General features: G+C 34.6%; 3 protein-coding genes across 6 annotated transcripts; 1 reads left to right on the top strand and 2 right to left on the bottom strand.

The window, feature by feature from the left end:
- On the top strand, window positions 1-7,039 carry LOC117904931. 3 transcript variants are annotated; one of them, XR_004649639.1, is made up of 5 exons: window positions 1-180; window positions 1,731-2,000; window positions 5,555-5,701; window positions 5,774-6,505; window positions 6,684-7,039. XR_004649639.1 is itself a non-coding variant. In XM_034817791.1 (4 exons), exons 2-4 carry the CDS (start codon window positions 1,872-1,874, stop codon window positions 5,936-5,938), a joined length of 441 nt encoding a protein of 146 aa, XP_034673682.1. In that variant the 5' UTR covers window positions 1-180; window positions 1,731-1,871; the 3' UTR covers window positions 5,939-6,866. The 3 variants fall into 3 exon arrangements, 1 of the variants encoding a protein (XP_034673682.1); XR_004649649.1 differs by having other exon boundaries at window positions 5,774-6,077; window positions 6,249-6,939; XM_034817791.1 differs by having other exon boundaries at window positions 5,774-6,866.
- Window positions 7,040-7,443: 404 nt separating this feature from the next.
- LOC117925167 (ATP-dependent Clp protease proteolytic subunit 2, mitochondrial) lies at window positions 7,444-13,028 on the bottom strand. 2 transcript variants are annotated; one of them, XR_004652959.1, is made up of 4 exons: window positions 12,610-13,028; window positions 11,221-11,647; window positions 8,221-8,296; window positions 7,444-7,890 (listed from the first exon to the last, which is right to left on the bottom strand). XR_004652959.1 is itself a non-coding variant. In XM_034844078.1 (3 exons), exons 1-2 carry the CDS (start codon window positions 12,908-12,910, stop codon window positions 11,223-11,225), a joined length of 726 nt encoding a protein of 241 aa, XP_034699969.1. In that variant the 5' UTR covers window positions 12,911-13,023; the 3' UTR covers window positions 7,444-7,890; window positions 11,221-11,222. The 2 variants fall into 2 exon arrangements, 1 of the variants encoding a protein (XP_034699969.1); XM_034844078.1 differs by lacking the exon at window positions 8,221-8,296 and having other exon boundaries at window positions 12,610-13,023.
- A 2,997-nt stretch (window positions 13,029-16,025) lies between these two features.
- LOC117905364 (60S ribosomal protein L44) lies at window positions 16,026-19,008 on the bottom strand. The gene is made up of 4 exons (XM_034818317.1): window positions 18,908-19,008; window positions 16,589-16,768; window positions 16,382-16,456; window positions 16,026-16,289 (listed from the first exon to the last, which is right to left on the bottom strand). Exons 1-4 carry the CDS (start codon window positions 18,908-18,910, stop codon window positions 16,230-16,232), a joined length of 318 nt encoding a protein of 105 aa, XP_034674208.1. The 5' UTR covers window positions 18,911-19,008; the 3' UTR covers window positions 16,026-16,229.
- Window positions 19,009-19,113: the final 105 nt, after the last annotated feature.

The following is a 19,113-nucleotide window of genomic DNA, read 5'->3' as shown; positions in this document are numbered from 1 at the left end:
ATGAAATTCTGGAAGATAGAGCTCTTTCTCTCTCTCTCTCTCTCTCTCCCTCTGTATGTGTAGAGAAAAATGGAGAAGATTCATAAATCATGTTAATGGCTGGGGGGTGAAGCAATGGATGGGTGGATGGATCTGGGTTTTGGTTGATGGACGCTGAATTTATGCTCCAGCCTCAAGCATGTATGTGGTGCTTCGTTTTGTTTTTGTGTGTGGTTTGTCCTTCTGTCTTTTGTTTTTTTTTTTTTTGTTAAATTTAATTTATCTTAACTTTTTGGTATATTTATTGCGTTAGATCCTTCATTGTTTTCTAAAGATTAGCGTGATAAGAGGTGATTCAAGGATAGTCATTTGTATATCTGGGTTGTTGCATGTAAGTTGTTCGACACATTGCCTCAGAGAAAAGAATGCTGGAGATGATTGGTGTTTGGGGTGAAGGAGAAGAAAGGCTTGAATGGAGAATATAGATCAATGCCAACGTACTTTACTAGTCCCAGTTTGAGTAGAGCTTTGAGCTTTGTTTTTACTATCTGGGTGTAGGGTAGTGGTCGTAAAATGAGACTACAGGAGAATTGAGTTGTGGGTTCCAATCCATTTTGTACTGAGATGTTGAGATTTAAGGAAACCCACAATGGATGAATTCACATGCAAATGTATATGATCAGAAAGGTTCATGATGCCAACGGAATGGAAGAAAACATAGACAATTTGGGCGTTGACTAGGAACCAAAGTAATTAAGTCTTTGATTTCTTAGTAGGGCTCCTTGTCCTCAACTAAAAAAACACTTAGGCTCATACCAATGCTTATACTTCGCTGGTGTTTGGTAAATATCACTAAGATTTTTAGTAAAATGATTAAATATCATTAAGTAAATTAAACATATTTAGTAAAATGATTAAATATCACAATTTAAAGTAAAATTTAACTTTAAATATTAAGTCAAAATAGTTAATGGGTGTTAGGTAAAACTTAATACTTATTATTTAATGACTTAAATTGACTTTAAGTTAAATTGTTCTTAAAGTTGTTAACTTAAAAGTTATTACCTTTTTTTTAAAAAAAAAATTCTTCTTTGTAATAAGTGAATGAAGAATTTATGATTTAATACAGGTTTTTCATGAAGATTCATTAGTTTTTACAAAAGAGACAATTAGAATGAGGGAATGTAGGTCAATTCCAACTTCCAAGTGTGAAGTTCCACATTTCCTATCAATCTTCAGCATTAAAGCAACACACTAATTTGACAATTGACCCTACACCCTGGTTTCTCACATTAAGCCCATTCTTGCATCAATGTCAATTCAATATTCTAAGTTATTGATAGTTGCTATTAGCCTCACGTCTCTCTGATTTGTGGGCCAGTTGCTTAGAAAGGAAAAGGTATCTGGCTATCTGCTTGGTAAGCGAACAGATGTTTCTCTGCTCAGTTAAGGCTTTTATAATGGATCCTTCTTTCAATGTATTTTACTCCTTAAATGTGGTTTTTCTTTGGGCTTTTTATACTGTGAGAAATTTTTCATGATTTGAAGTTTCTTTGTTTTGGATGTTCTATGATCTATATTTTTCAATATTAGTTTCTCCTTCCACTTGTTTCCTCAACTGATATATGGTCACAATTATCCTTCATAATGAATCCTTTTATGTTATTTTCTTTTCTTTGCATTCTAGGGGTTGTTGAAATTTAGACATACTTCCTTGTGTACGTTTTATTGATTTTGATAAACTTTTGCAGCCTGAGCCTCAGATCTATCATAAGAAGCAGAAACCTGCATGGCTTGATTCGTTCTTACGTACAGACTTTTTAGGTGCTTGCTTGATTCATGAAGGGCGTAAGAGCGAGCTAAACGTATACTGCATTAATTGTGATGCTGGTATGTGTGAATCTTGTGTTTCTGCTGATGCACATTCCAATCATAAAAAACTGCAAATATATAAGCATGTGCATAAAGATGTTGTTCTCCTCGCCGACATGCAGAAGCATATAGACTGTTCTCAAATCCAGGTACCTCTCTCTATTTGTTGGTTAAAAAGTTTGTATAAGCATTTTAATTTCTATAATATTGATATTCATAGAATTTTTCCATTAGGGCTTTATGTTTGTTGCCCCAACGTTAAGAATATGACTTCTCCCATGCTACTTTTGGAAATAAATATTCCTTTAGTAGTTGGGAGAGCTCAAACCTCTTGTGTTAAGGACTCTACTATATACTTCTTCCCTTCTCGTGTTATCTATTAATCATTACGTTTTTCTCTCTTTTAACTTGTTAATATTTTCTATGTAAGGATTGTCAATTGAACAATTTATGAATCAAATTATATTGTTTTATAGATTCCAAGAGTAGATATTGAAATTAGAATGTAGTTATTTAATAAAACATCACTAAAAATTTTAATAAAAATTTAAAACATTATCTCTTTATATTCCCATAACTGCAAATAGAAAACAAAAGGAATAGTTAGAGCAAAATGGAATAATTTTCATGTGTTGTCCAAACAGTGCCTTGGATTTCTTAGTGCGTCTGATTTAAATTGCTCCAGTTCTTGTGCTTATTTTATACAAAAGCTACCATTGTGTTTGTTGCTTGCACTTTTTCATTTTGTGTTCAACTGATTTATTCAGAAATGTTATTATTGATCCATTGTTATAGCTAATTGTGTTGAAATCATTCAATACATTCATCATCTTAAGTTAATTATTGGGGCTATTCTATATAATTTGGTTTCTGTTGATTACATTGATGTGATATGGTAATAGATTGACTATGTTATATTTCTAAAGAAGGAAAAGTAGTTGCTATGACAATTCAAAGGTTATACAGTTACACAAATTCCTTCTTTATGTGAATCTTGATGAGTTTTCTTCAAAATTGCTACAAAATAAAAAAAAATTGAAATATCGAGTGTTCACTACAAAGTAATGTAGCGACAGTGAATAGTGTGTTACATGCCACCTCAGCTTGAAACTTGCCATGCATTTGTTTCTTGTTTTTGTTTTTTGTTTTGGTCTCTCTGAAGGAAATCGCATTTACTGCTAGCGGTTCTTATGATAAATTTTTTTGAGTCAAAACAGCATAGATGCCACTGCAGTTTCAAACTTATCAATTTTTTTTTCTTCTGTTTATGGTCCTTTTTTTTCTTCTGTTTACGGTCCTTTCTCTGCAGGAAACTGCATTCAGTGCATGCGGTTCTTACTTTAAATTATTTTGTGTCATAACAATGTAAAAATCTTAGTCACACAGGCAGGAAATGCGGTTATGGATTGGACCCTTTTTGTACATTCATTCCTTTGGTCCAATTAACTGGATTCTTAAGAAGCAAGACTCCTCATGACAATTTCTACAGAACATCCTATCCTTCTTCACCTTCTTCACCACTTTTCTCTTTTATCTGCTCTTATCATATTGTCACCATAACCACTGTTCTTTTCTTGGCCTTCAAACTCTTAATTTAAAGATTCCTCCATGGCCATTATAATTCATCTTTAGTTAAATATACTCTCACCTTCTCCACTTGTCATGCATTTGTTTGTTTTTTTTTGCACTCCCCACAGGAAACTGCATTCAGTACTAGCAGTTCTTTCTATAACAAATTTTGAGTCAGCACAGCATAAAAGCCACTGCAATTTCATACTTGTCATTTTTTTCTTCTTCTTCTTTTGTCCTTTCTATGCAGGAAAGCATTCAGTGCATGCGATTCTTACTTTATAGAATGTTGTGTCTAAACAGCATAAAAATTTTAGTCGCATTCAGGGAATGTGGTTTTAGAGTGAACTTTCATTCATTTTTCCCAATTTTAACTGGATTCTTAAGAAGCAAGACTCCACCTGACAATTTCTACTGGATATCCTATCTTTCTGCACCTTTTTTCTCTTTTATCTGCTCTTACCATATTGTCACCATAACCCCTATTCTTACCTTGGCCTTCAACCTCTTAATTTAACGATTCCTCCATAGCTGTTATAATTCTTCTTTAGTTAAATATAATCTCATCTTCTCTACTTGGTGTATAAAATATTCAGACCATTCATGGAGTGTCTCACCTACAGTTAACTGATGACATAATTATATCTTCTTGTGTATTTAGGGAAGGATTTTTTATCCTTCTCTTGTTTACTTTGTTAATGAAAATATTTTTGTTTTTGACAAATAAAAAATAAAAAATCTTGTTCTACTGAGGCCAGTGAAATCAAACTCATTCTCTTCATCTTTGGTGTTGATTCTGGATTCCAAGAGCAGCTCATACAAAAGCACCCTTTCAGCCATCAATTTTGCTCAAGTGCATTTTTCCAGCATTACCTGCCTTATAGGTTGTAAGGCGAAGGTGCGGTCCAAGAAGGGAATCCCAAGCCCCTTCTTTTTTCAGACCCTGTAAAGATTAAATTTTTAATAGATTGGATGGTTGTTGGAAGGCCCTGTTATCATTGGGTTGGGGAGTAGGGGAAGAAGTATTACCCTAGTTCAGACTGCATAGCCCATCTAGGTCCCTGACCATAAAACAGTTTCAATTCCTGAAGTTCAGGAAAATGTCAATATGCGCTACTGCTTGTGTTCCTCTGAGAGAGGCTTTTGTGCCATATTTGATTTCTTAATTTAGGAAAAACTTAATATACCATTATTTTTCTGCTTCGAGAAAGGGAAGACAAGGTCATGGACATTTTCTCACTAAGTTGATAAATCAAATATCATACAAGATAAAGTATTTTTGGGAGTTAATTTTTTAATAGAAATAATCAATACCATGAATGCTTTATATGGCTCTCCATTACTTTTGTTAATAGTGGTATATTCACAGGGAATTTACAAATTTGTCTGATGTAGCCGGTTACAGGTGTTTTTTCCAATACCTGCCATGGGAAGAACATTCTTAGTGTTGAATACCATGAATTGCCACTAAAAATCAGACAAAACATTTTCACTGTGGACAGTAGCGGTAGCAAAAATTTGGAAACTGCTTTAAAAAGCACATCAGGAGGAGCATCTTCACTTGGGTCCACCTTTTACAGGCGGTTTTTAATTACTGCTGCTAATGGACTGAAATGTCTACTATTTTTTTTTTCTCTGTTTGTTGTTGTTGGTTCTTTTGTTTTTGGTTTTTGGTTATTTTATTTTATTTTTTACACTTCTCTAATTTAGGTTTGGTGATAGTTTAGTTTTCTAGCCCATAAGGTTTGGCGGCGGTCTGGTCTTCCGCCACTTAATTTTGTTATTTGTATTTGTAACGAATAGATCAGAGACCTCAATATGAGAACCAATTATTGTTGATTGCTAGTTGTTAAACACATGCCTTGATTCCACTGACAAGTTTTGATATAGAAATTAGAAGATTTTTATTATTCTATTTTGTGTAGGAAAGAACTTTATATCCATAAGATGTGCCACTCTTATTAGTTTTTTTCCTTTTTCATCTTGGCGGCCCCTATTTATATATTTTTGTAGATTTTTACTATTTTAAGTGACACTTTTTCTCAAGCTAACATGTACAGCAAACCTGATTTGATCTTTTGACATTTATTACCATGCTTTTTTTTATTGAATCTAATATAACTTGACTTTCCAGCCTTATAGATGCAATGGTAAGAAAGTTTTAGCCGTAAACCCTCTTCCGCACTCTGGACGGGAACTGAATTCTGGTGAAATGTGCAAAGTTTGCCATCGGATCATATTTAAACCAAGCATCTATACCTACTGCTCTATCTCATGCAAGGTAATGATTGTGTTAAACAATATATTCATAAAATTTGGCATTTGCGCTCTTTTTTCACATCAATATTCTCAGGTCGCAGCAGTTTCTACAAATCTGACCAGTTCAGATCCTCCCTATCTTGCCCCAAAAAAGCCAAAAAAGAAGCCCCCACCAAAGCCAAGTGTGAATAAGACACAGAGTCCCCCGAAGAGGGTGAATAAGAGAAAAGGGGTGCCTAGCAGAGCACCTTTCTTTTAAACTGAGGAAGGAAACATGATCCCTGCTACTGAATGATGGAGTGTGGACTCAGGCAGCAGTGAAGAGGTCTGTCTTAATGGGGAACTTACGATGGATAAGCTCAAATAAGAAAAACCATGCTTGGAAACTGGTCTTATTAGTAGGTTATGCTATCACTATGCTTTTTGTGGTTCTGTATTTGCCATGACTTGTAGACGTACCCTGCTTTGAACTCTTTAACGTTTGCTGTGTTTTTTGCTTGTTATGAATTTTCCATGACTGATCATCATCCTATGTATGCATCTGCTCTGAACTCTTAACACTTGCTCAGTTAATGGAGCTACATGGATGACACCCCTATAAGCATTGGTGCAGCCTTTGTTATGCACAGCATTCAATCCTTGTTTATGACAAAACCAAGCTTTCCAAGCTCAGAGAAGTGAGACTAGAGTGCAGAGAGCAAGCTGCACCTGCCATGAGCTTGAGCTCCATTAAGCTCAAACATGGGATGCATGTTAGCTAGTTGATTGTTCAGTGGTAAGAACAGTATATATCACTGGTTATATGGGGGAAAATTCATCTTTGGTGGTAAGTATTCATTGCTGCTAGTACTCCTCTGGCTGCTGATACTTTATATGCCAAATGTCTTTACTAATCTTTCTATAGAGCACAAGATTTCTGTTGAATTTATGAACCCTAGGATTTCATCAAATTCTCAGTGTTGCTCACTATGGATAAAACCTGAGTCTTGATGAATCTTAATCAGGTCAGAGAGTTTATGTTGCTGTTATAAGAGCAAGCTTTACACTTCAACGAATTTATGGACTGCAACCATGTTGTTGATGATTTTCATGTAGTATCATTCTTGGGCATTTGGCTGCTTCATAAAATTGAGGTTCGAGTGAATGAATATGGGTCATGAGTAGATTTTGTTGGCAATTCTTGTTTATTATACAGAGCAGATCCTCAACCTGTCATGTATCATAATCTCCTCCTGCATTTCCTACCATGGAGGTAGTCAATTCTTCACTGTGATATCAGGGTGATTTTCCCTTAGAAGAAATCATCATGAATTTTCTGAAAATGGAGTTATATAGACACAAATAAAGGTTTATAGCTGAATGGGAATATAGCTTAAACAATCCCCCATTGTATGATCTTTATGACATTGTTTTCTTAAAGGCAGACATTGCTTCACAGCAGTGTTCAAATCAGTAGCTCAACTTGTTTCTGATGCTAAAAATGACATATTGGAATGCTGAAATAGACAATAAAAATTGGTAAATTCATTTTTTAAAACTGGAAAAATATATATATATATATATATTATTATTGATAACAAAACTTACTTTTATAAGACAAATTATCTCTATTATCATCATTACTTTTAAGGTTTAATTTCATTTATGGTCTTAAGTTTGAATGTTAATATACTAAACCATTATTAGTACTCTGCCAAATCCTGAGGGCATCAGAATAAACAAAAAAGCACAAGCCAGTCAGTTGAGAACTACTAAACCATCAGGGAAGTAAACAAAATGGAGATATACATTCACCACAGAGCCTCTACGCCAGACAAAGTGAGTTTTAAGGAACACATCCTCTTCACTACCAAAATCTACTTTCAAAGGATCTATTCCCCTCTTTCCATATTGTTCAGAAAAACACAAAGGACCCATATTATCCGAGTGTTACAGAAACTCCTTTCCTATGAATGTGATAGCAATGCCATCTTCAAATTTACAATCAAAATGGTGTTGATGAGAATCCGCTTGAGTTTCAGTCATAAATATGTGAAAAAAATAAAGTCTCACAAAATTGCTAAGCATGTTCCCGATGAGAATCTAAATTATTGAGTATTAAAATAATGACTTGATTCATAAATAGATAAGTGAATGCTAGCCCCCGTACAAAAAAAAAAAAAAAAAGAGTCCCCGAAATAAAGCCATAGCTGCAGCCAGCTACCCCATCACCTGCAGCAAGATCAAGATCGACAGAAGTTAGTAATCTGAGGAAGATGATTGAGAACAATTTTGGCCGGCGATTCTAGAAAAAACTAAACAGTTATTGTAATTTCAGACAGCAAAATCAGGTCTGCAAAGATCTCTAACTGAATAATATCTGAACACACACCAACTTAAAAAAATGAATTAAATGGAAGATAACTGGGACAAAAAACATGGGGAGCAGCTGAGCTAGTTTCGAAACAGAACAATTCTCAGATTGACTATTGTTCATAGTAGAAAAGTAGACTAGCAAGCTTTTGTTTTAAATATAATTTTGATTCAGGCTTCAATACCCACATGTAACAGCAGATTATTTGTTTATCATTATCCATAAAACTCATCACAGCTATGCAGCTTGATATCCTTTGGGAATCTGCAAGCAATTAGACATGCTTATCAATGTAGTCCAAACAGAGCTAAGACACCAACATGTGGTATTGGTAAAATAAAGGAAATATAAACAATTTAAAAAGCAACATGTATATTTTCCAGGAATTTGTAGATAATGATCTTGAAATTGCTGCAGTAGATAAAATGTAATGATCGGTACATTCCCTACAGACTATATGCACAATGCATGAAACTTTTGATCTGTAACTCCATTTATTTGGATGCATATAAGAATTTGGGTGTATAAAACATTAATTCAAACCTAGTATTACTAGTCTACCCTAATAGATCAAACTCCTGAGCTCTTACAATGTATTCACATGTAAAGTCCCAAAAAGGTATATCAAAGTAACAGGGGTCCTTGGTGTTTGTACTCCTTATTCATCTTCAGACAATCAAACAAATGCAGCCAAATTAAGAAAACAGAATGCCTTCATGTTCTGATTTTTATGAATTATGCTATCCTCAGGTGTCTTGTTTTCTATGAATTACGCTTTGACCAACAAGGTTTGGGAAAAATCCTAGTTGGAATCAAGACATTTTAGAAAACACACACGTATAGAGAGAGAGGTGGAAAATATAACCACCTGAAATATTTACATCAATGGGTCTGACATCAGCTTTTTGGAAAATGTGTCATGTAACAAACATGAGCGCATAAAGGTGTCTAAAGGCACACACAAACATGAATCAGAAATATGTGCTGAATGTAGTAGTTTTTGTTTTCTTCCTTCTTCTTCTTCCTCCCTTTCTTTTTTGAGAAGTTAAGAGGAATCAATATACTAATAATGACTATTCAACATGTAAAATTCCTACAACCTAAAAGAAAAGTGCAAGGGTCTCCACTCTCTGGGAAAATCAGCAATATGCACATTCTTGAAAGTTGTCTAAGCAAGAATGCCAAATTACAACCATGCTAACATTGTTATGTGGAAACAGTTGTGATATACCACTGAAATAACATAGGGAGAAACAAAGTTCACCGGAAGAGCTGAAAGTTTTGCAATGCCTACACATCCATAGGCAACAAAGTTCATTGAAAACACAATAAAGTTCAACCCACATGTTTACTACTAACCCAAGGCTTGCAAGAAGGACAGCACATGTTCTGTGGATGACCAACACACGCAACAGAAAGAAGGACAAGGCAAGAGATTAAATTACTTAGGAATGTGGCTTAAGAATGAGCCCTGTTTTTATTTTCCATACCAATGACTAGAAGGATTTGGGCAGGGGAGGCCCGTAGGCAAAACAGTTAACTTCAGAACAAATAGAAGTTGACCTTCCAACTAGATTGATCCTACATATCCCAGTTGGAGTCAAATTAAATTTCTACTGGTCTCATTCAAAGTGTGTCAGGGACTTTGGGTCATCAATCAATTCTTTCCTTTCAAATGTAAAGATTTTCCAAACACGACATCACCATTCACATCTTGGCCAACACCCCACAGCTGAGACAACCATCAGATTGGGATATGCCCTGATTTCTCTCTATTCAGCATTAGGCCAACCAAAGTGTCATGCAAAGAAATAATGGAATCCCCAATGATAATCTCCAGACAATGCATCTACTTTTCAGCTCCAACAAATCAGATAATAGTCAGAATTTAAACAGGGTTTCTATCCAATAACAATAAAAATAAATAAATGGAAGATAAGAAAAGGCACCTTAGAGGACATGGAGAGAGAACCAATAGCCTTGGGCACAACCACAAAAAAATTGATCCAGGTTTTTGAGTCACTTAGAATCAGATTTATTTGATCCATATTTATGATATATGCCAATTTGTGTTTAAGGCTCCAAACAAACAACTGCAAAGCTCAACCTCTCTACCATTGCTTCAACCTAATTATGTTTCTCCACAACTACTATATACATATATCTAGTTCATCCTCTCCTGGGAGATTACTCTTTATACTAGAAATCCTTTCAGTACAACAATCTATTCTGCAGTCTTACAAACTAATTTCATCGATAATGCCTCACAGTTCCACATGTAGCACATTTGCAACACCATATTTGGAGGTTACAGGTATCCTTAAAACCTTGTCCCACTCTTTCGTAAATTTACACCAGTCAATTGACCGAATTGGAACAAGAAAGCAGTAATAAAATGAGAGGCAAACAATGGAAGAACAGAAGATAGGGAAAACGGAGGGAAACTAAAAGAGCACAAAAATTAAATGGTTGATAGCCTAACAAGATCCTTTATCTTCACACCAAACAAGCATAGGACTTCCCACAACCAACAAATTATACAATTTATTCATACTGCTTCACAAACACATTTACGGCATTTATTTAAGTTCCATAAAAATGGTGAGGACAAACCACAAATCAGGATGCAGGTCAAAGCAAACAAATTTGTACAGTTAACCGAGTAGGTTGGCAGACATGAGTGTGAATTGGGTCACAAGTGCAGGCTGCTACTACTGGCAAGCCCACATTTCACCCACACACTGAAGGCAGAGATAGAAGCTTAAAAGATCATGTCCAATCAGAAGCCTGAGAGACAGTGACTCACAGAGGTTAAGTATGCAGATTCTTTTAAAACCCAACACTTGAATGCCAACAACATTGAGGCCTGCAATATAATTTGACAGTTTGACTAGTTGAGCCCCAAATGGTTTTTTCCCCAGAAGAAAAGTTAATTTTTTGTCATTTTTCCTCAAATTACACAATGCCTGGAATGGCAAGTGCTTAGGCAGCTCTAAGTTTGAGGCCTAAACCAGGCCAGAAAAAAAATTCCATATCACAGTCACAGACAAAAGTTTCAGAAACAAGAAAAATCTTAAACCTTGAAGCACAGGTTCCACCAGTAAATAAAATTAATAGAACTCATGTAAAAATAATTGGTAAACCACAAAAGTTTAACATTGTCAATAAAACGACAAAAGAGATCTTACCCTCAATCCTTATTAGAGCCTTTATCTTTGCCTTCATTCCCAACTGCATCAGTCACTAAAGCCATTGGTCTCTGATCAATAACCTCATCAATTATCCCAAACTCCTTTGCCTCTTCTGGGGTCATAAAATAATCCCTATCCATATTCTTTTGAATAATATCTAATGACTGTCCAGTATGCTTTGCATACAACGCATTCAGCGAATCCCAAACCCGAATAATCTGTTTTGTGTGAATAGTCATATCCTTTGCCTGCCCACTGTACCCACCTGAAGGCTGGTGAATCATAATTGTGGCATTTGGGAGTGCCCGTCTCTCACCCTTGGCACCCGCAGCCAATAGCAGGGAACCCATTGATGCAGCTTGACCCAAACAAATGGTATTAACTGGCGACCTAATGTACTGCATTGTATCATAAATAGCAAGACCTAGACAAATAACAGAAAAATAAAATCATAAGGACTCGAGAAAAATGCTATTGATCTACAACCAAATCATTACTAGCAATTTTCAATTAAGATTGACATTTTAAGTCAAGAAAATATATCATTCTTTATAAATAACAAGATGGTTATATAGGCATTGTTGTTAGACACCCTATAACTGTAAATATCTAAATCAAATATATGACATTTGTTTACAATTTTAGCAATGCTATACAAACAAAACCCATACAGCTGTTTGATAACGAAACTGAAAATGGCTTTTCAGCTTTGAGAATGCATCAACAAACATATTTTTCAATAGATAATTTTTAATATTCTTTCAATAATGACCCATTTTCAGGTAACATTGTTTGAAAATAAATCAAGAAACAAGTTTTCCCTGTTTTTTCAGTGTGGAAATGCATTAAGCTACACTTAGATTATGGAAAATGCTTGGGCATGCGAAGAAATCTCAAATACTTTTTCTTTTTCATTTGTCATGAATAATAAGAATGAATAACAATTACTTTAAAAACTTATCATTTTTATAGATTGGTTGGGTCTTTACTGAGGGAGGGACTATTTTTTTGCTTCCCCTATTTTCTGTTGTCTTTTGGCACTCCTTGTATGCGACCTGTCCACTCTTATGCACTAGTTGCACTTTTTAATGGATACTCTTATTTATCAAAAATATATATATTTTTATTTCTTTGCATTTTCCCCACTTATTCCCTCTCCCTGTACTTTCCCTCAACCTTTTCTTAATCCAAACACAGCCTCTCTCTCTCTTTTTCTTTTTCCTAAATTTTCAGTATTGAAACGTTTATCTTTTTCGGTCCTACACTGCAATCCTATGGAAGTAAATATACTCTTAATCTCATGATACTATAAGCATTATAATAATGCGAGAAAAAATCAGTATAAATCAATAAATCACAATGGATTCAACAAATATAAATTGATACCTGCGCTGACAGCGCCACCGGGAGAGTTGAGATACATGTGGATAGGTTTAGAAGGGTTCTCGGACTCAAGGAAGAGCAGTTGAGCGACAACGACGTGGGCAGTGTCGTCGGAGATCGGACCGTTGATACACACGATTCGCTCTTTGAGAAGGCGAGAGAAGATGTCGTAGGCTCTCTCCCCTCTTGAGGAGTGTTCTATCACCATCGGAATCAGAGCGTATGACCTGGTAGACACTGCAGTCGCCGCCGGAAACAACCGCCGTCCGGTGGCGGCACTGCAGAGTTTGGTTAGGGCACGCATGGCTCTGCAAAATGGAGTTAGGGTTAATGGATTCAACAGTTCTGAGGAGAAGGTTCCGGATTGGCTTAGGTTAATGGATTCAAGAGTTCTCGTTTCAGTAGAAGGTTCAGTTTGGCTTCCTCTCCAGTTTCTTATATTACAGTTTCGTCCGGTTTAGGCTAAACCCACCGCCACGTGAGCATCACGTGGCATGTACACCATCTGTCTCAAATTCTAATCTGATTTATTAGAAGTCATGATAGTTTCCTACTAAAATATATTCTTATATCGGAATTTTCGAGATTTCTTTTAAGTTTAAGTTTGGATAGTGGAAAGTACTAAACCCAAAAAAAAAAAAAAAAGTTGTTAACAAAAATTATTTTCTTAATTATTCCATGAAAAAAAATTATTAAAAATAAAATAGAATTAAAACTAATAAGTACCTTGCATATTTTCAAATTATTTAATATTTAAATGAACGGTTAAAAAAAGTAGTAAATAAAAATAATTTATTATTTTTATTTTTATTTTTATTTTTTTCTATTTTTTCTCCCTATTTTCCTTTCTTTTACTTTTTTTTCTTAAATTTTATGAAACCAAACATAACCTAAATCTTTTGATTATGAGATTCTTTTATAAATAATTTGATAATTATATAATTAGTTTTTTAAATAAAAAAAATTGAAGTTGAAATTGAAATCATGATTTTAGCTACCAATGTGATATTGTCCAAATTTTATAAAATATAGACTAATTTATATATAAATCAAAATATAATTTGTTCAAGAAGGAAATTAACAAAAATGACTTTTGACTCAAATATAACCAACTCATAAAATTTTTATTTTTATTTATATAAAAAATATTTTATATATTTAGTAACATTTTAATAATATCAACATTATTATTTTTTTTTAGAAAATTATGTATTTAAATTCAACTCATCAATACGATTGAAATCTACCCCAAAACATGTAAAAAAAATTATTTTAATGGTATCCAAAAAATATTATATATAATTCTCATAAAATTACATTGAATAATGTATTTCTAACGTATATGAGAGTTAATTTAGAATTCAATATAACCTATTTGGAAACTACAATGTTCTTCTAAAATCTTTCTTGACCTTCCAAATATCATTTAAAATAACTTTCATTTGTCCGTTTGGAGGATTAGAGGTAGAAGAAGAGAGGGAGTGAAAATCTCTTATTTGTTGTCCATTAAAGACACTTTAGTCTTTTATGAGCCTTTTTTAGATCGAATGACTTATTTGAATTGGTTAATTATGTGATTTGAGGCCGTGTCCAAGTCGAGGGTTAATTTGAAAAAAAATAAGCTCATTCCAATGGGGAAAGTGGAGAATTTAGAAGAGCTGACTCAAGAGTTTGGTTGCAAGATTGGTGCTCTTTTGTCTTCTTACTTAAGCCTTCCCTTGGGTACTCAGTTCAAATTTGTGGCAGTTTGGGATGACGTGGAGGAAAGGCTTCGGAAAAGATCATCGATTTGGAAAATTTCCAAAGGCTGACTTACCTTAATTCATAACATCGTCTTTAGTATGCCTATTTATTTTATCCAAGAAGAGTAGATTGAAATTGGAGCAAATCCAAAGGGATTTTCTTTTAAGTGAAAGGGACTTGTTGCGAAAGCCTCATTTAGTAAGGTGGTCTATTGTTTGCTCATATAAAGGAAACGGTAGTTTGGGGGTGAGGAATTTGTCATTACTTAATAAGACCCTCTTGTGCAAATGGAATTGGTTTTTTGCAACGGAATGGAAGGCTCTTTGAAAGCAAGTTATTTGTGGTAAGTATGAGGAAAAAAATGGGGGGTGGTGCTCCTATGAAGTGAAAGAGAGGAATGGGGTAGGTTTGTGGAAAGCCATCAAGAAAGAATAAAATATCTTGGTGATAATGATCTTTGTTTTTTTGTGGGTAATGGGAAGATGTTGAGATCTTGGAAGGATAGATGGTGTGGGAACAACACATTGTGTATCTTTTTTCCCTCATTTGCCATAGAGTCGTCCAAGGAAGTTTGCGTGTTAGATGTTTCAAACCATACAAAAGGGGGAGTATGGGCTCCCCGATTCTCTAGGTGACTTAATGATTAGGAGGTGATTATTGTGAAGAGTTTTTTTTTAGAGATCATAAGGAAAGAGGATGTACAGGATGAGGATGATCAAGTGGTTTAAACAAAGTCAAAATATGGTAAATTTACTGTCAAATTTCTTGACAAGGCTTTGGAATCGAAAAGACAAGGCAATTTCCCTACAAGTGTAATTTGGAACTCATGGATGCCACGAGAGTAGGTTTCTTTGCTTGAGAGACTACTTGAAACAAGGTGCTAACTTTAGATTGGATTCAAAGGAGATAATGGCCTTTGGTTAGCAGATGTTACTTGAGTCTCTCAAAGAAAGAGACACTTGATCACATTCTATTGCATTGCAATATGACAAGGATTCTTTGGCACTTGTTTTCTCTTTTTAGGGTGTCATGAGTTCTTCCTTTCAAAGTTAGAGAGACATTAGTAGGGCAACATGGTTTTTTTGTGGCAAGAAAGGAAAAAAGTATGACAACCTGCTCTTCTATGTCTTTTTTGGACTGTTTAAAAAGAAAAAAATAATTAGGCTTTTGATAAAAAAAGGCGCTTAAACTTTCTTTCCTTTTACCTATAGGTTTTGGGCTAAGATGTACTTAGTTTTTGAACCTTAAACTTTCTTTCCTTTTACCTATAGGTTTTGGGCTAAGATGTACTTAGTTTTTGAACCTTATTCCATTGTTAATTTTGTTGATTGGTTGGGCTTTGATTGATGAGATGTTTTTGTTGTTCCCATTTTTCTTTTTTAAGGCGCTCTTAAGCTACTTTTGTATACTTCCTAGGGTGCCTTTCTGGAACGTCTTGTTTTAATATATTGCTTTTTAACCATAAAAAAATAAAATAACCCAAAAAGAAGTGAAAACGGTCAAAATATATTCTTATAAAAATATTTCTATTTACGCTTTTAAGAACAAAAAAAAAACAATTTTTGAGAATACATCAAAAACATATTCTTAAAAACTGATTTTAAGAACTTTTCTGGCAGCTATCCAATATCATCCATGCTATGACATCTATATTGCATCTTAATCTTGGAATGAAATTCAAGAAAACAAGTCCCTAACCCTACATGTACTCAATCTTGAAATTAAACATACTTCAAGCATCACAGAACATCCAACAAATTAATCATATTCAGAAATTTGGGAATGGAACACCATAATCAAAGTACAAAAAAGTAGAACAAACATAAAAGAAAAGGTCTAAAAGGAAGATAGTATGGCAAAAAAGACCATGAATAATCCATCTAAAATAGAGAAGTGCCCTTTCCCTTCTTATCCCCTCCAATCTCAAAATGCTTGCACCTCTGCAAAACCCAATGGCAATTATAAAAAAACTATGCCAAATGCCAAAGCAAACCAAAAGAAGGAAAAAGTAATCTATGGTCAAGACACTGACCTTGATTGGGTGTTGCGATACATGTTTGCAACCCTGGCATTGAAGCCTCAGCACAATCTTCTTGGTTGTCTTGGCCTGGTTTGAGAAAAAGATGGATCAATGCTATGGGGATTTGCCCTTATAAGCTTCTACTACAGATTTGAAAAATCCTACAAGCTCTCTCATTATAAGCAAGGAAGAGGAGAATGCCAGAGAAAGGGTCTTTACCTTCTTGTGGAAGACGGGTTTTGTCTGTCCTCCATAACCTGATTGTTTGCGGTCGTACCTGCGCTTTCCTTGGGCAGCTAAGCTATCTTTACCCTTCTTGTACTGTGTCACCTTGTGCAATGTGTGCTTCCTGCACTCCTTGCTCTTACAATATGTCTTCTTTGTCTTTGGAACGTTCACCTGTATATTCCACATTTAACCAAAATATTAAAATGGAAAACCATTGACAAAGAAGTAACAAAATGTACATGGAATCTGAAGATGTATTATTGTAAGAAATTAATTATTAAATTTCAGCACCTGGTGAGATAACACATACATAGAACTAGAAAAGCAGAAAATTTCACATCAAAATTTGAACTAGCACAATAGCTAACAGTTAAATTTTACAAAAAGATAAAAACATGTGAAAGTTGAAACCAAATATCATCTAATGATTCAGAAGACCAAAAAAGAAAAATCATCTGAACTGGTCGTTTTAGCATTTTAGCAGAATAATTCCTGGTTCAATATTTTTCCAAAAAGATGAAAACATAACAATCATCAACACACCCTTATAATTCATAAGAATATAAAGTAATCAAGTGAACTGATCATCATTGTAACAGGTTTGAACCTTATCTTAAAATAGTTTGACCTTACAGAATTTTGTATTATTTCCTTGAATAATATTTGTTCAAGTCACTGCTTGTTCTGCAATAATCACCTACCTAAACACTATCCTCATTAGCTCATACTGCACTCTTTATCCTGTGAAATTTAAATTAACTGCACAACTACAACAAAGCACAATTCTTATCATTTAAAACTATCATTCATAGTTTTTCTACCTATCCACATGAAAATCCATCAACACAACAACACTGTGTCTTGAGCATATGCCTTAACAGACTAATGCTTATCCAACTCAACCTAATTGAGGCAGGAATATCATCCACAAGTCCTGATCAGCCTGGTTTTGACCAAAATTCCAGGAACTTGTTTCAAACAACAAAATCCATGTGTGAATCCTTGTTAACTACCCCATTTGAAACATACATTATGAAGATGCTTCTAACTCTGTGCTAGAGCAGCATAAGTACATAACTTCTCTAATATATGTTTAACCACGAAATTGAGTTGCCAAGAAGACTTTCCAATTTGATAGAAATTCAATCTGTTCTCTAGAGAAAACACATAATTCAAGCTCTTAAAAACTCCTTCCTGTGCTCTCTCTGGCTTTGGGCTAGAAAGCCTTTAGCCAATGTTTCCATGTCTATTCTATATTTTGTTGACTAGTTGGGCTCTTTTTAATTCAAGAGAGGTGTTTTTTTTTGTTAATCTCTCTCCATCTAATTGCCCCTTTTGCGCGTTTATATACTCCGTGTATTTTGGTGAGCCTCTTTTGTTTAGATGCTGTTTATAATATTATTTCTTGCCTATAAAAGACAAACAAACAAGCTCCAATATGTAACAGAGAAAAATGCAATGCAATGAGCCATGCATCCAAACAGATGGCTTTGTCAATCTTATAAAATGTGAGCATTTAGACAGTCCAAAAAATTACAGTTCACAATGCAATTATTGTTCTCGTCAATATCTAACAAGTAACAACCCACTAGCCTGCCAAGAAACCATAGGAAAGTAAATTCAAACTTGAATCTTTACATAAAAAGGGGCAAAACTAGAGTCAGTGTTACAAAATCATGTCTTCAGTTCTTTATCCCTGATTATTCAGCAATCAGACAACCATAATCGTCCATTTGGTTGCCAAGAAAACCAAGGAAAAAGGAAGTAAAAAACTTATAATTTTGAATCATACATTTATTTTCAGTTTTAATTTCCGGGAAAGTTAAACTCTCACCTCAACTACGCCAAATGGTTCAGTAAGTAAATTTCATCAAACTTGATTTATTTTTCATTTCCTACGTTTTCTAAGAAACCAAATGGAAACAAAGGGGCACTATCAGGTGACCCATTCAAAGAGATGGCACCAGAGCCAGAAAAACCTACAGATCTAAGAAAACCCACCTAAAATATAAATAAATAAATACCAAATTTAGCTTAGTTTGGTTTCTCAGGAAGGAAAACAAAAGAAAATACTAAAATCATCCAACCTTTTTCCATCATCTGGGAACCAAGAAAAGTCCCCAGCCCATTATATCTAGTACAACCATTTGGCACATCTGGGGTGAGGCTTTCACTTTACAGACATCAAATCAACACCAAATCATAAGAATCATGGTTCCATCTTTTCTCCACTTCTCTTCCATTTTCTCAGCAACCAAACATATTATTAGGGTAATAGTAAAAGAACAAGCATAAAGTAAGAAAACTTACCATGATGATGTGCTGGGGTTCTCTCCTTCAGTTCTTCGCAAGCCCTAGGCCTCTGCTAGGGTTTTATTATTAGTTTTATACAGCGAACGAATCAGCTGAAAAATGAAATTGGGCCTTGGGTCTATAATGGGCCCTCCAGTTCCTAACGGACCAACCCAACCAAATATTGGGCCTAAGTTTATCAGTTTGCCACCCAAAGAGCTCGG

Source organism: Vitis riparia, chromosome 1 (assembly GCF_004353265.1).
Source record: "Vitis riparia cultivar Riparia Gloire de Montpellier isolate 1030 chromosome 1, EGFV_Vit.rip_1.0, whole genome shotgun sequence".
Lineage (NCBI taxonomy): Eukaryota > Viridiplantae > Streptophyta > Magnoliopsida > Vitales > Vitaceae > Vitis > Vitis riparia.
The sequence above is the reverse complement of the archived record's forward strand: the minus strand, read 5'-3'. Positions and strand labels throughout refer to the sequence as shown.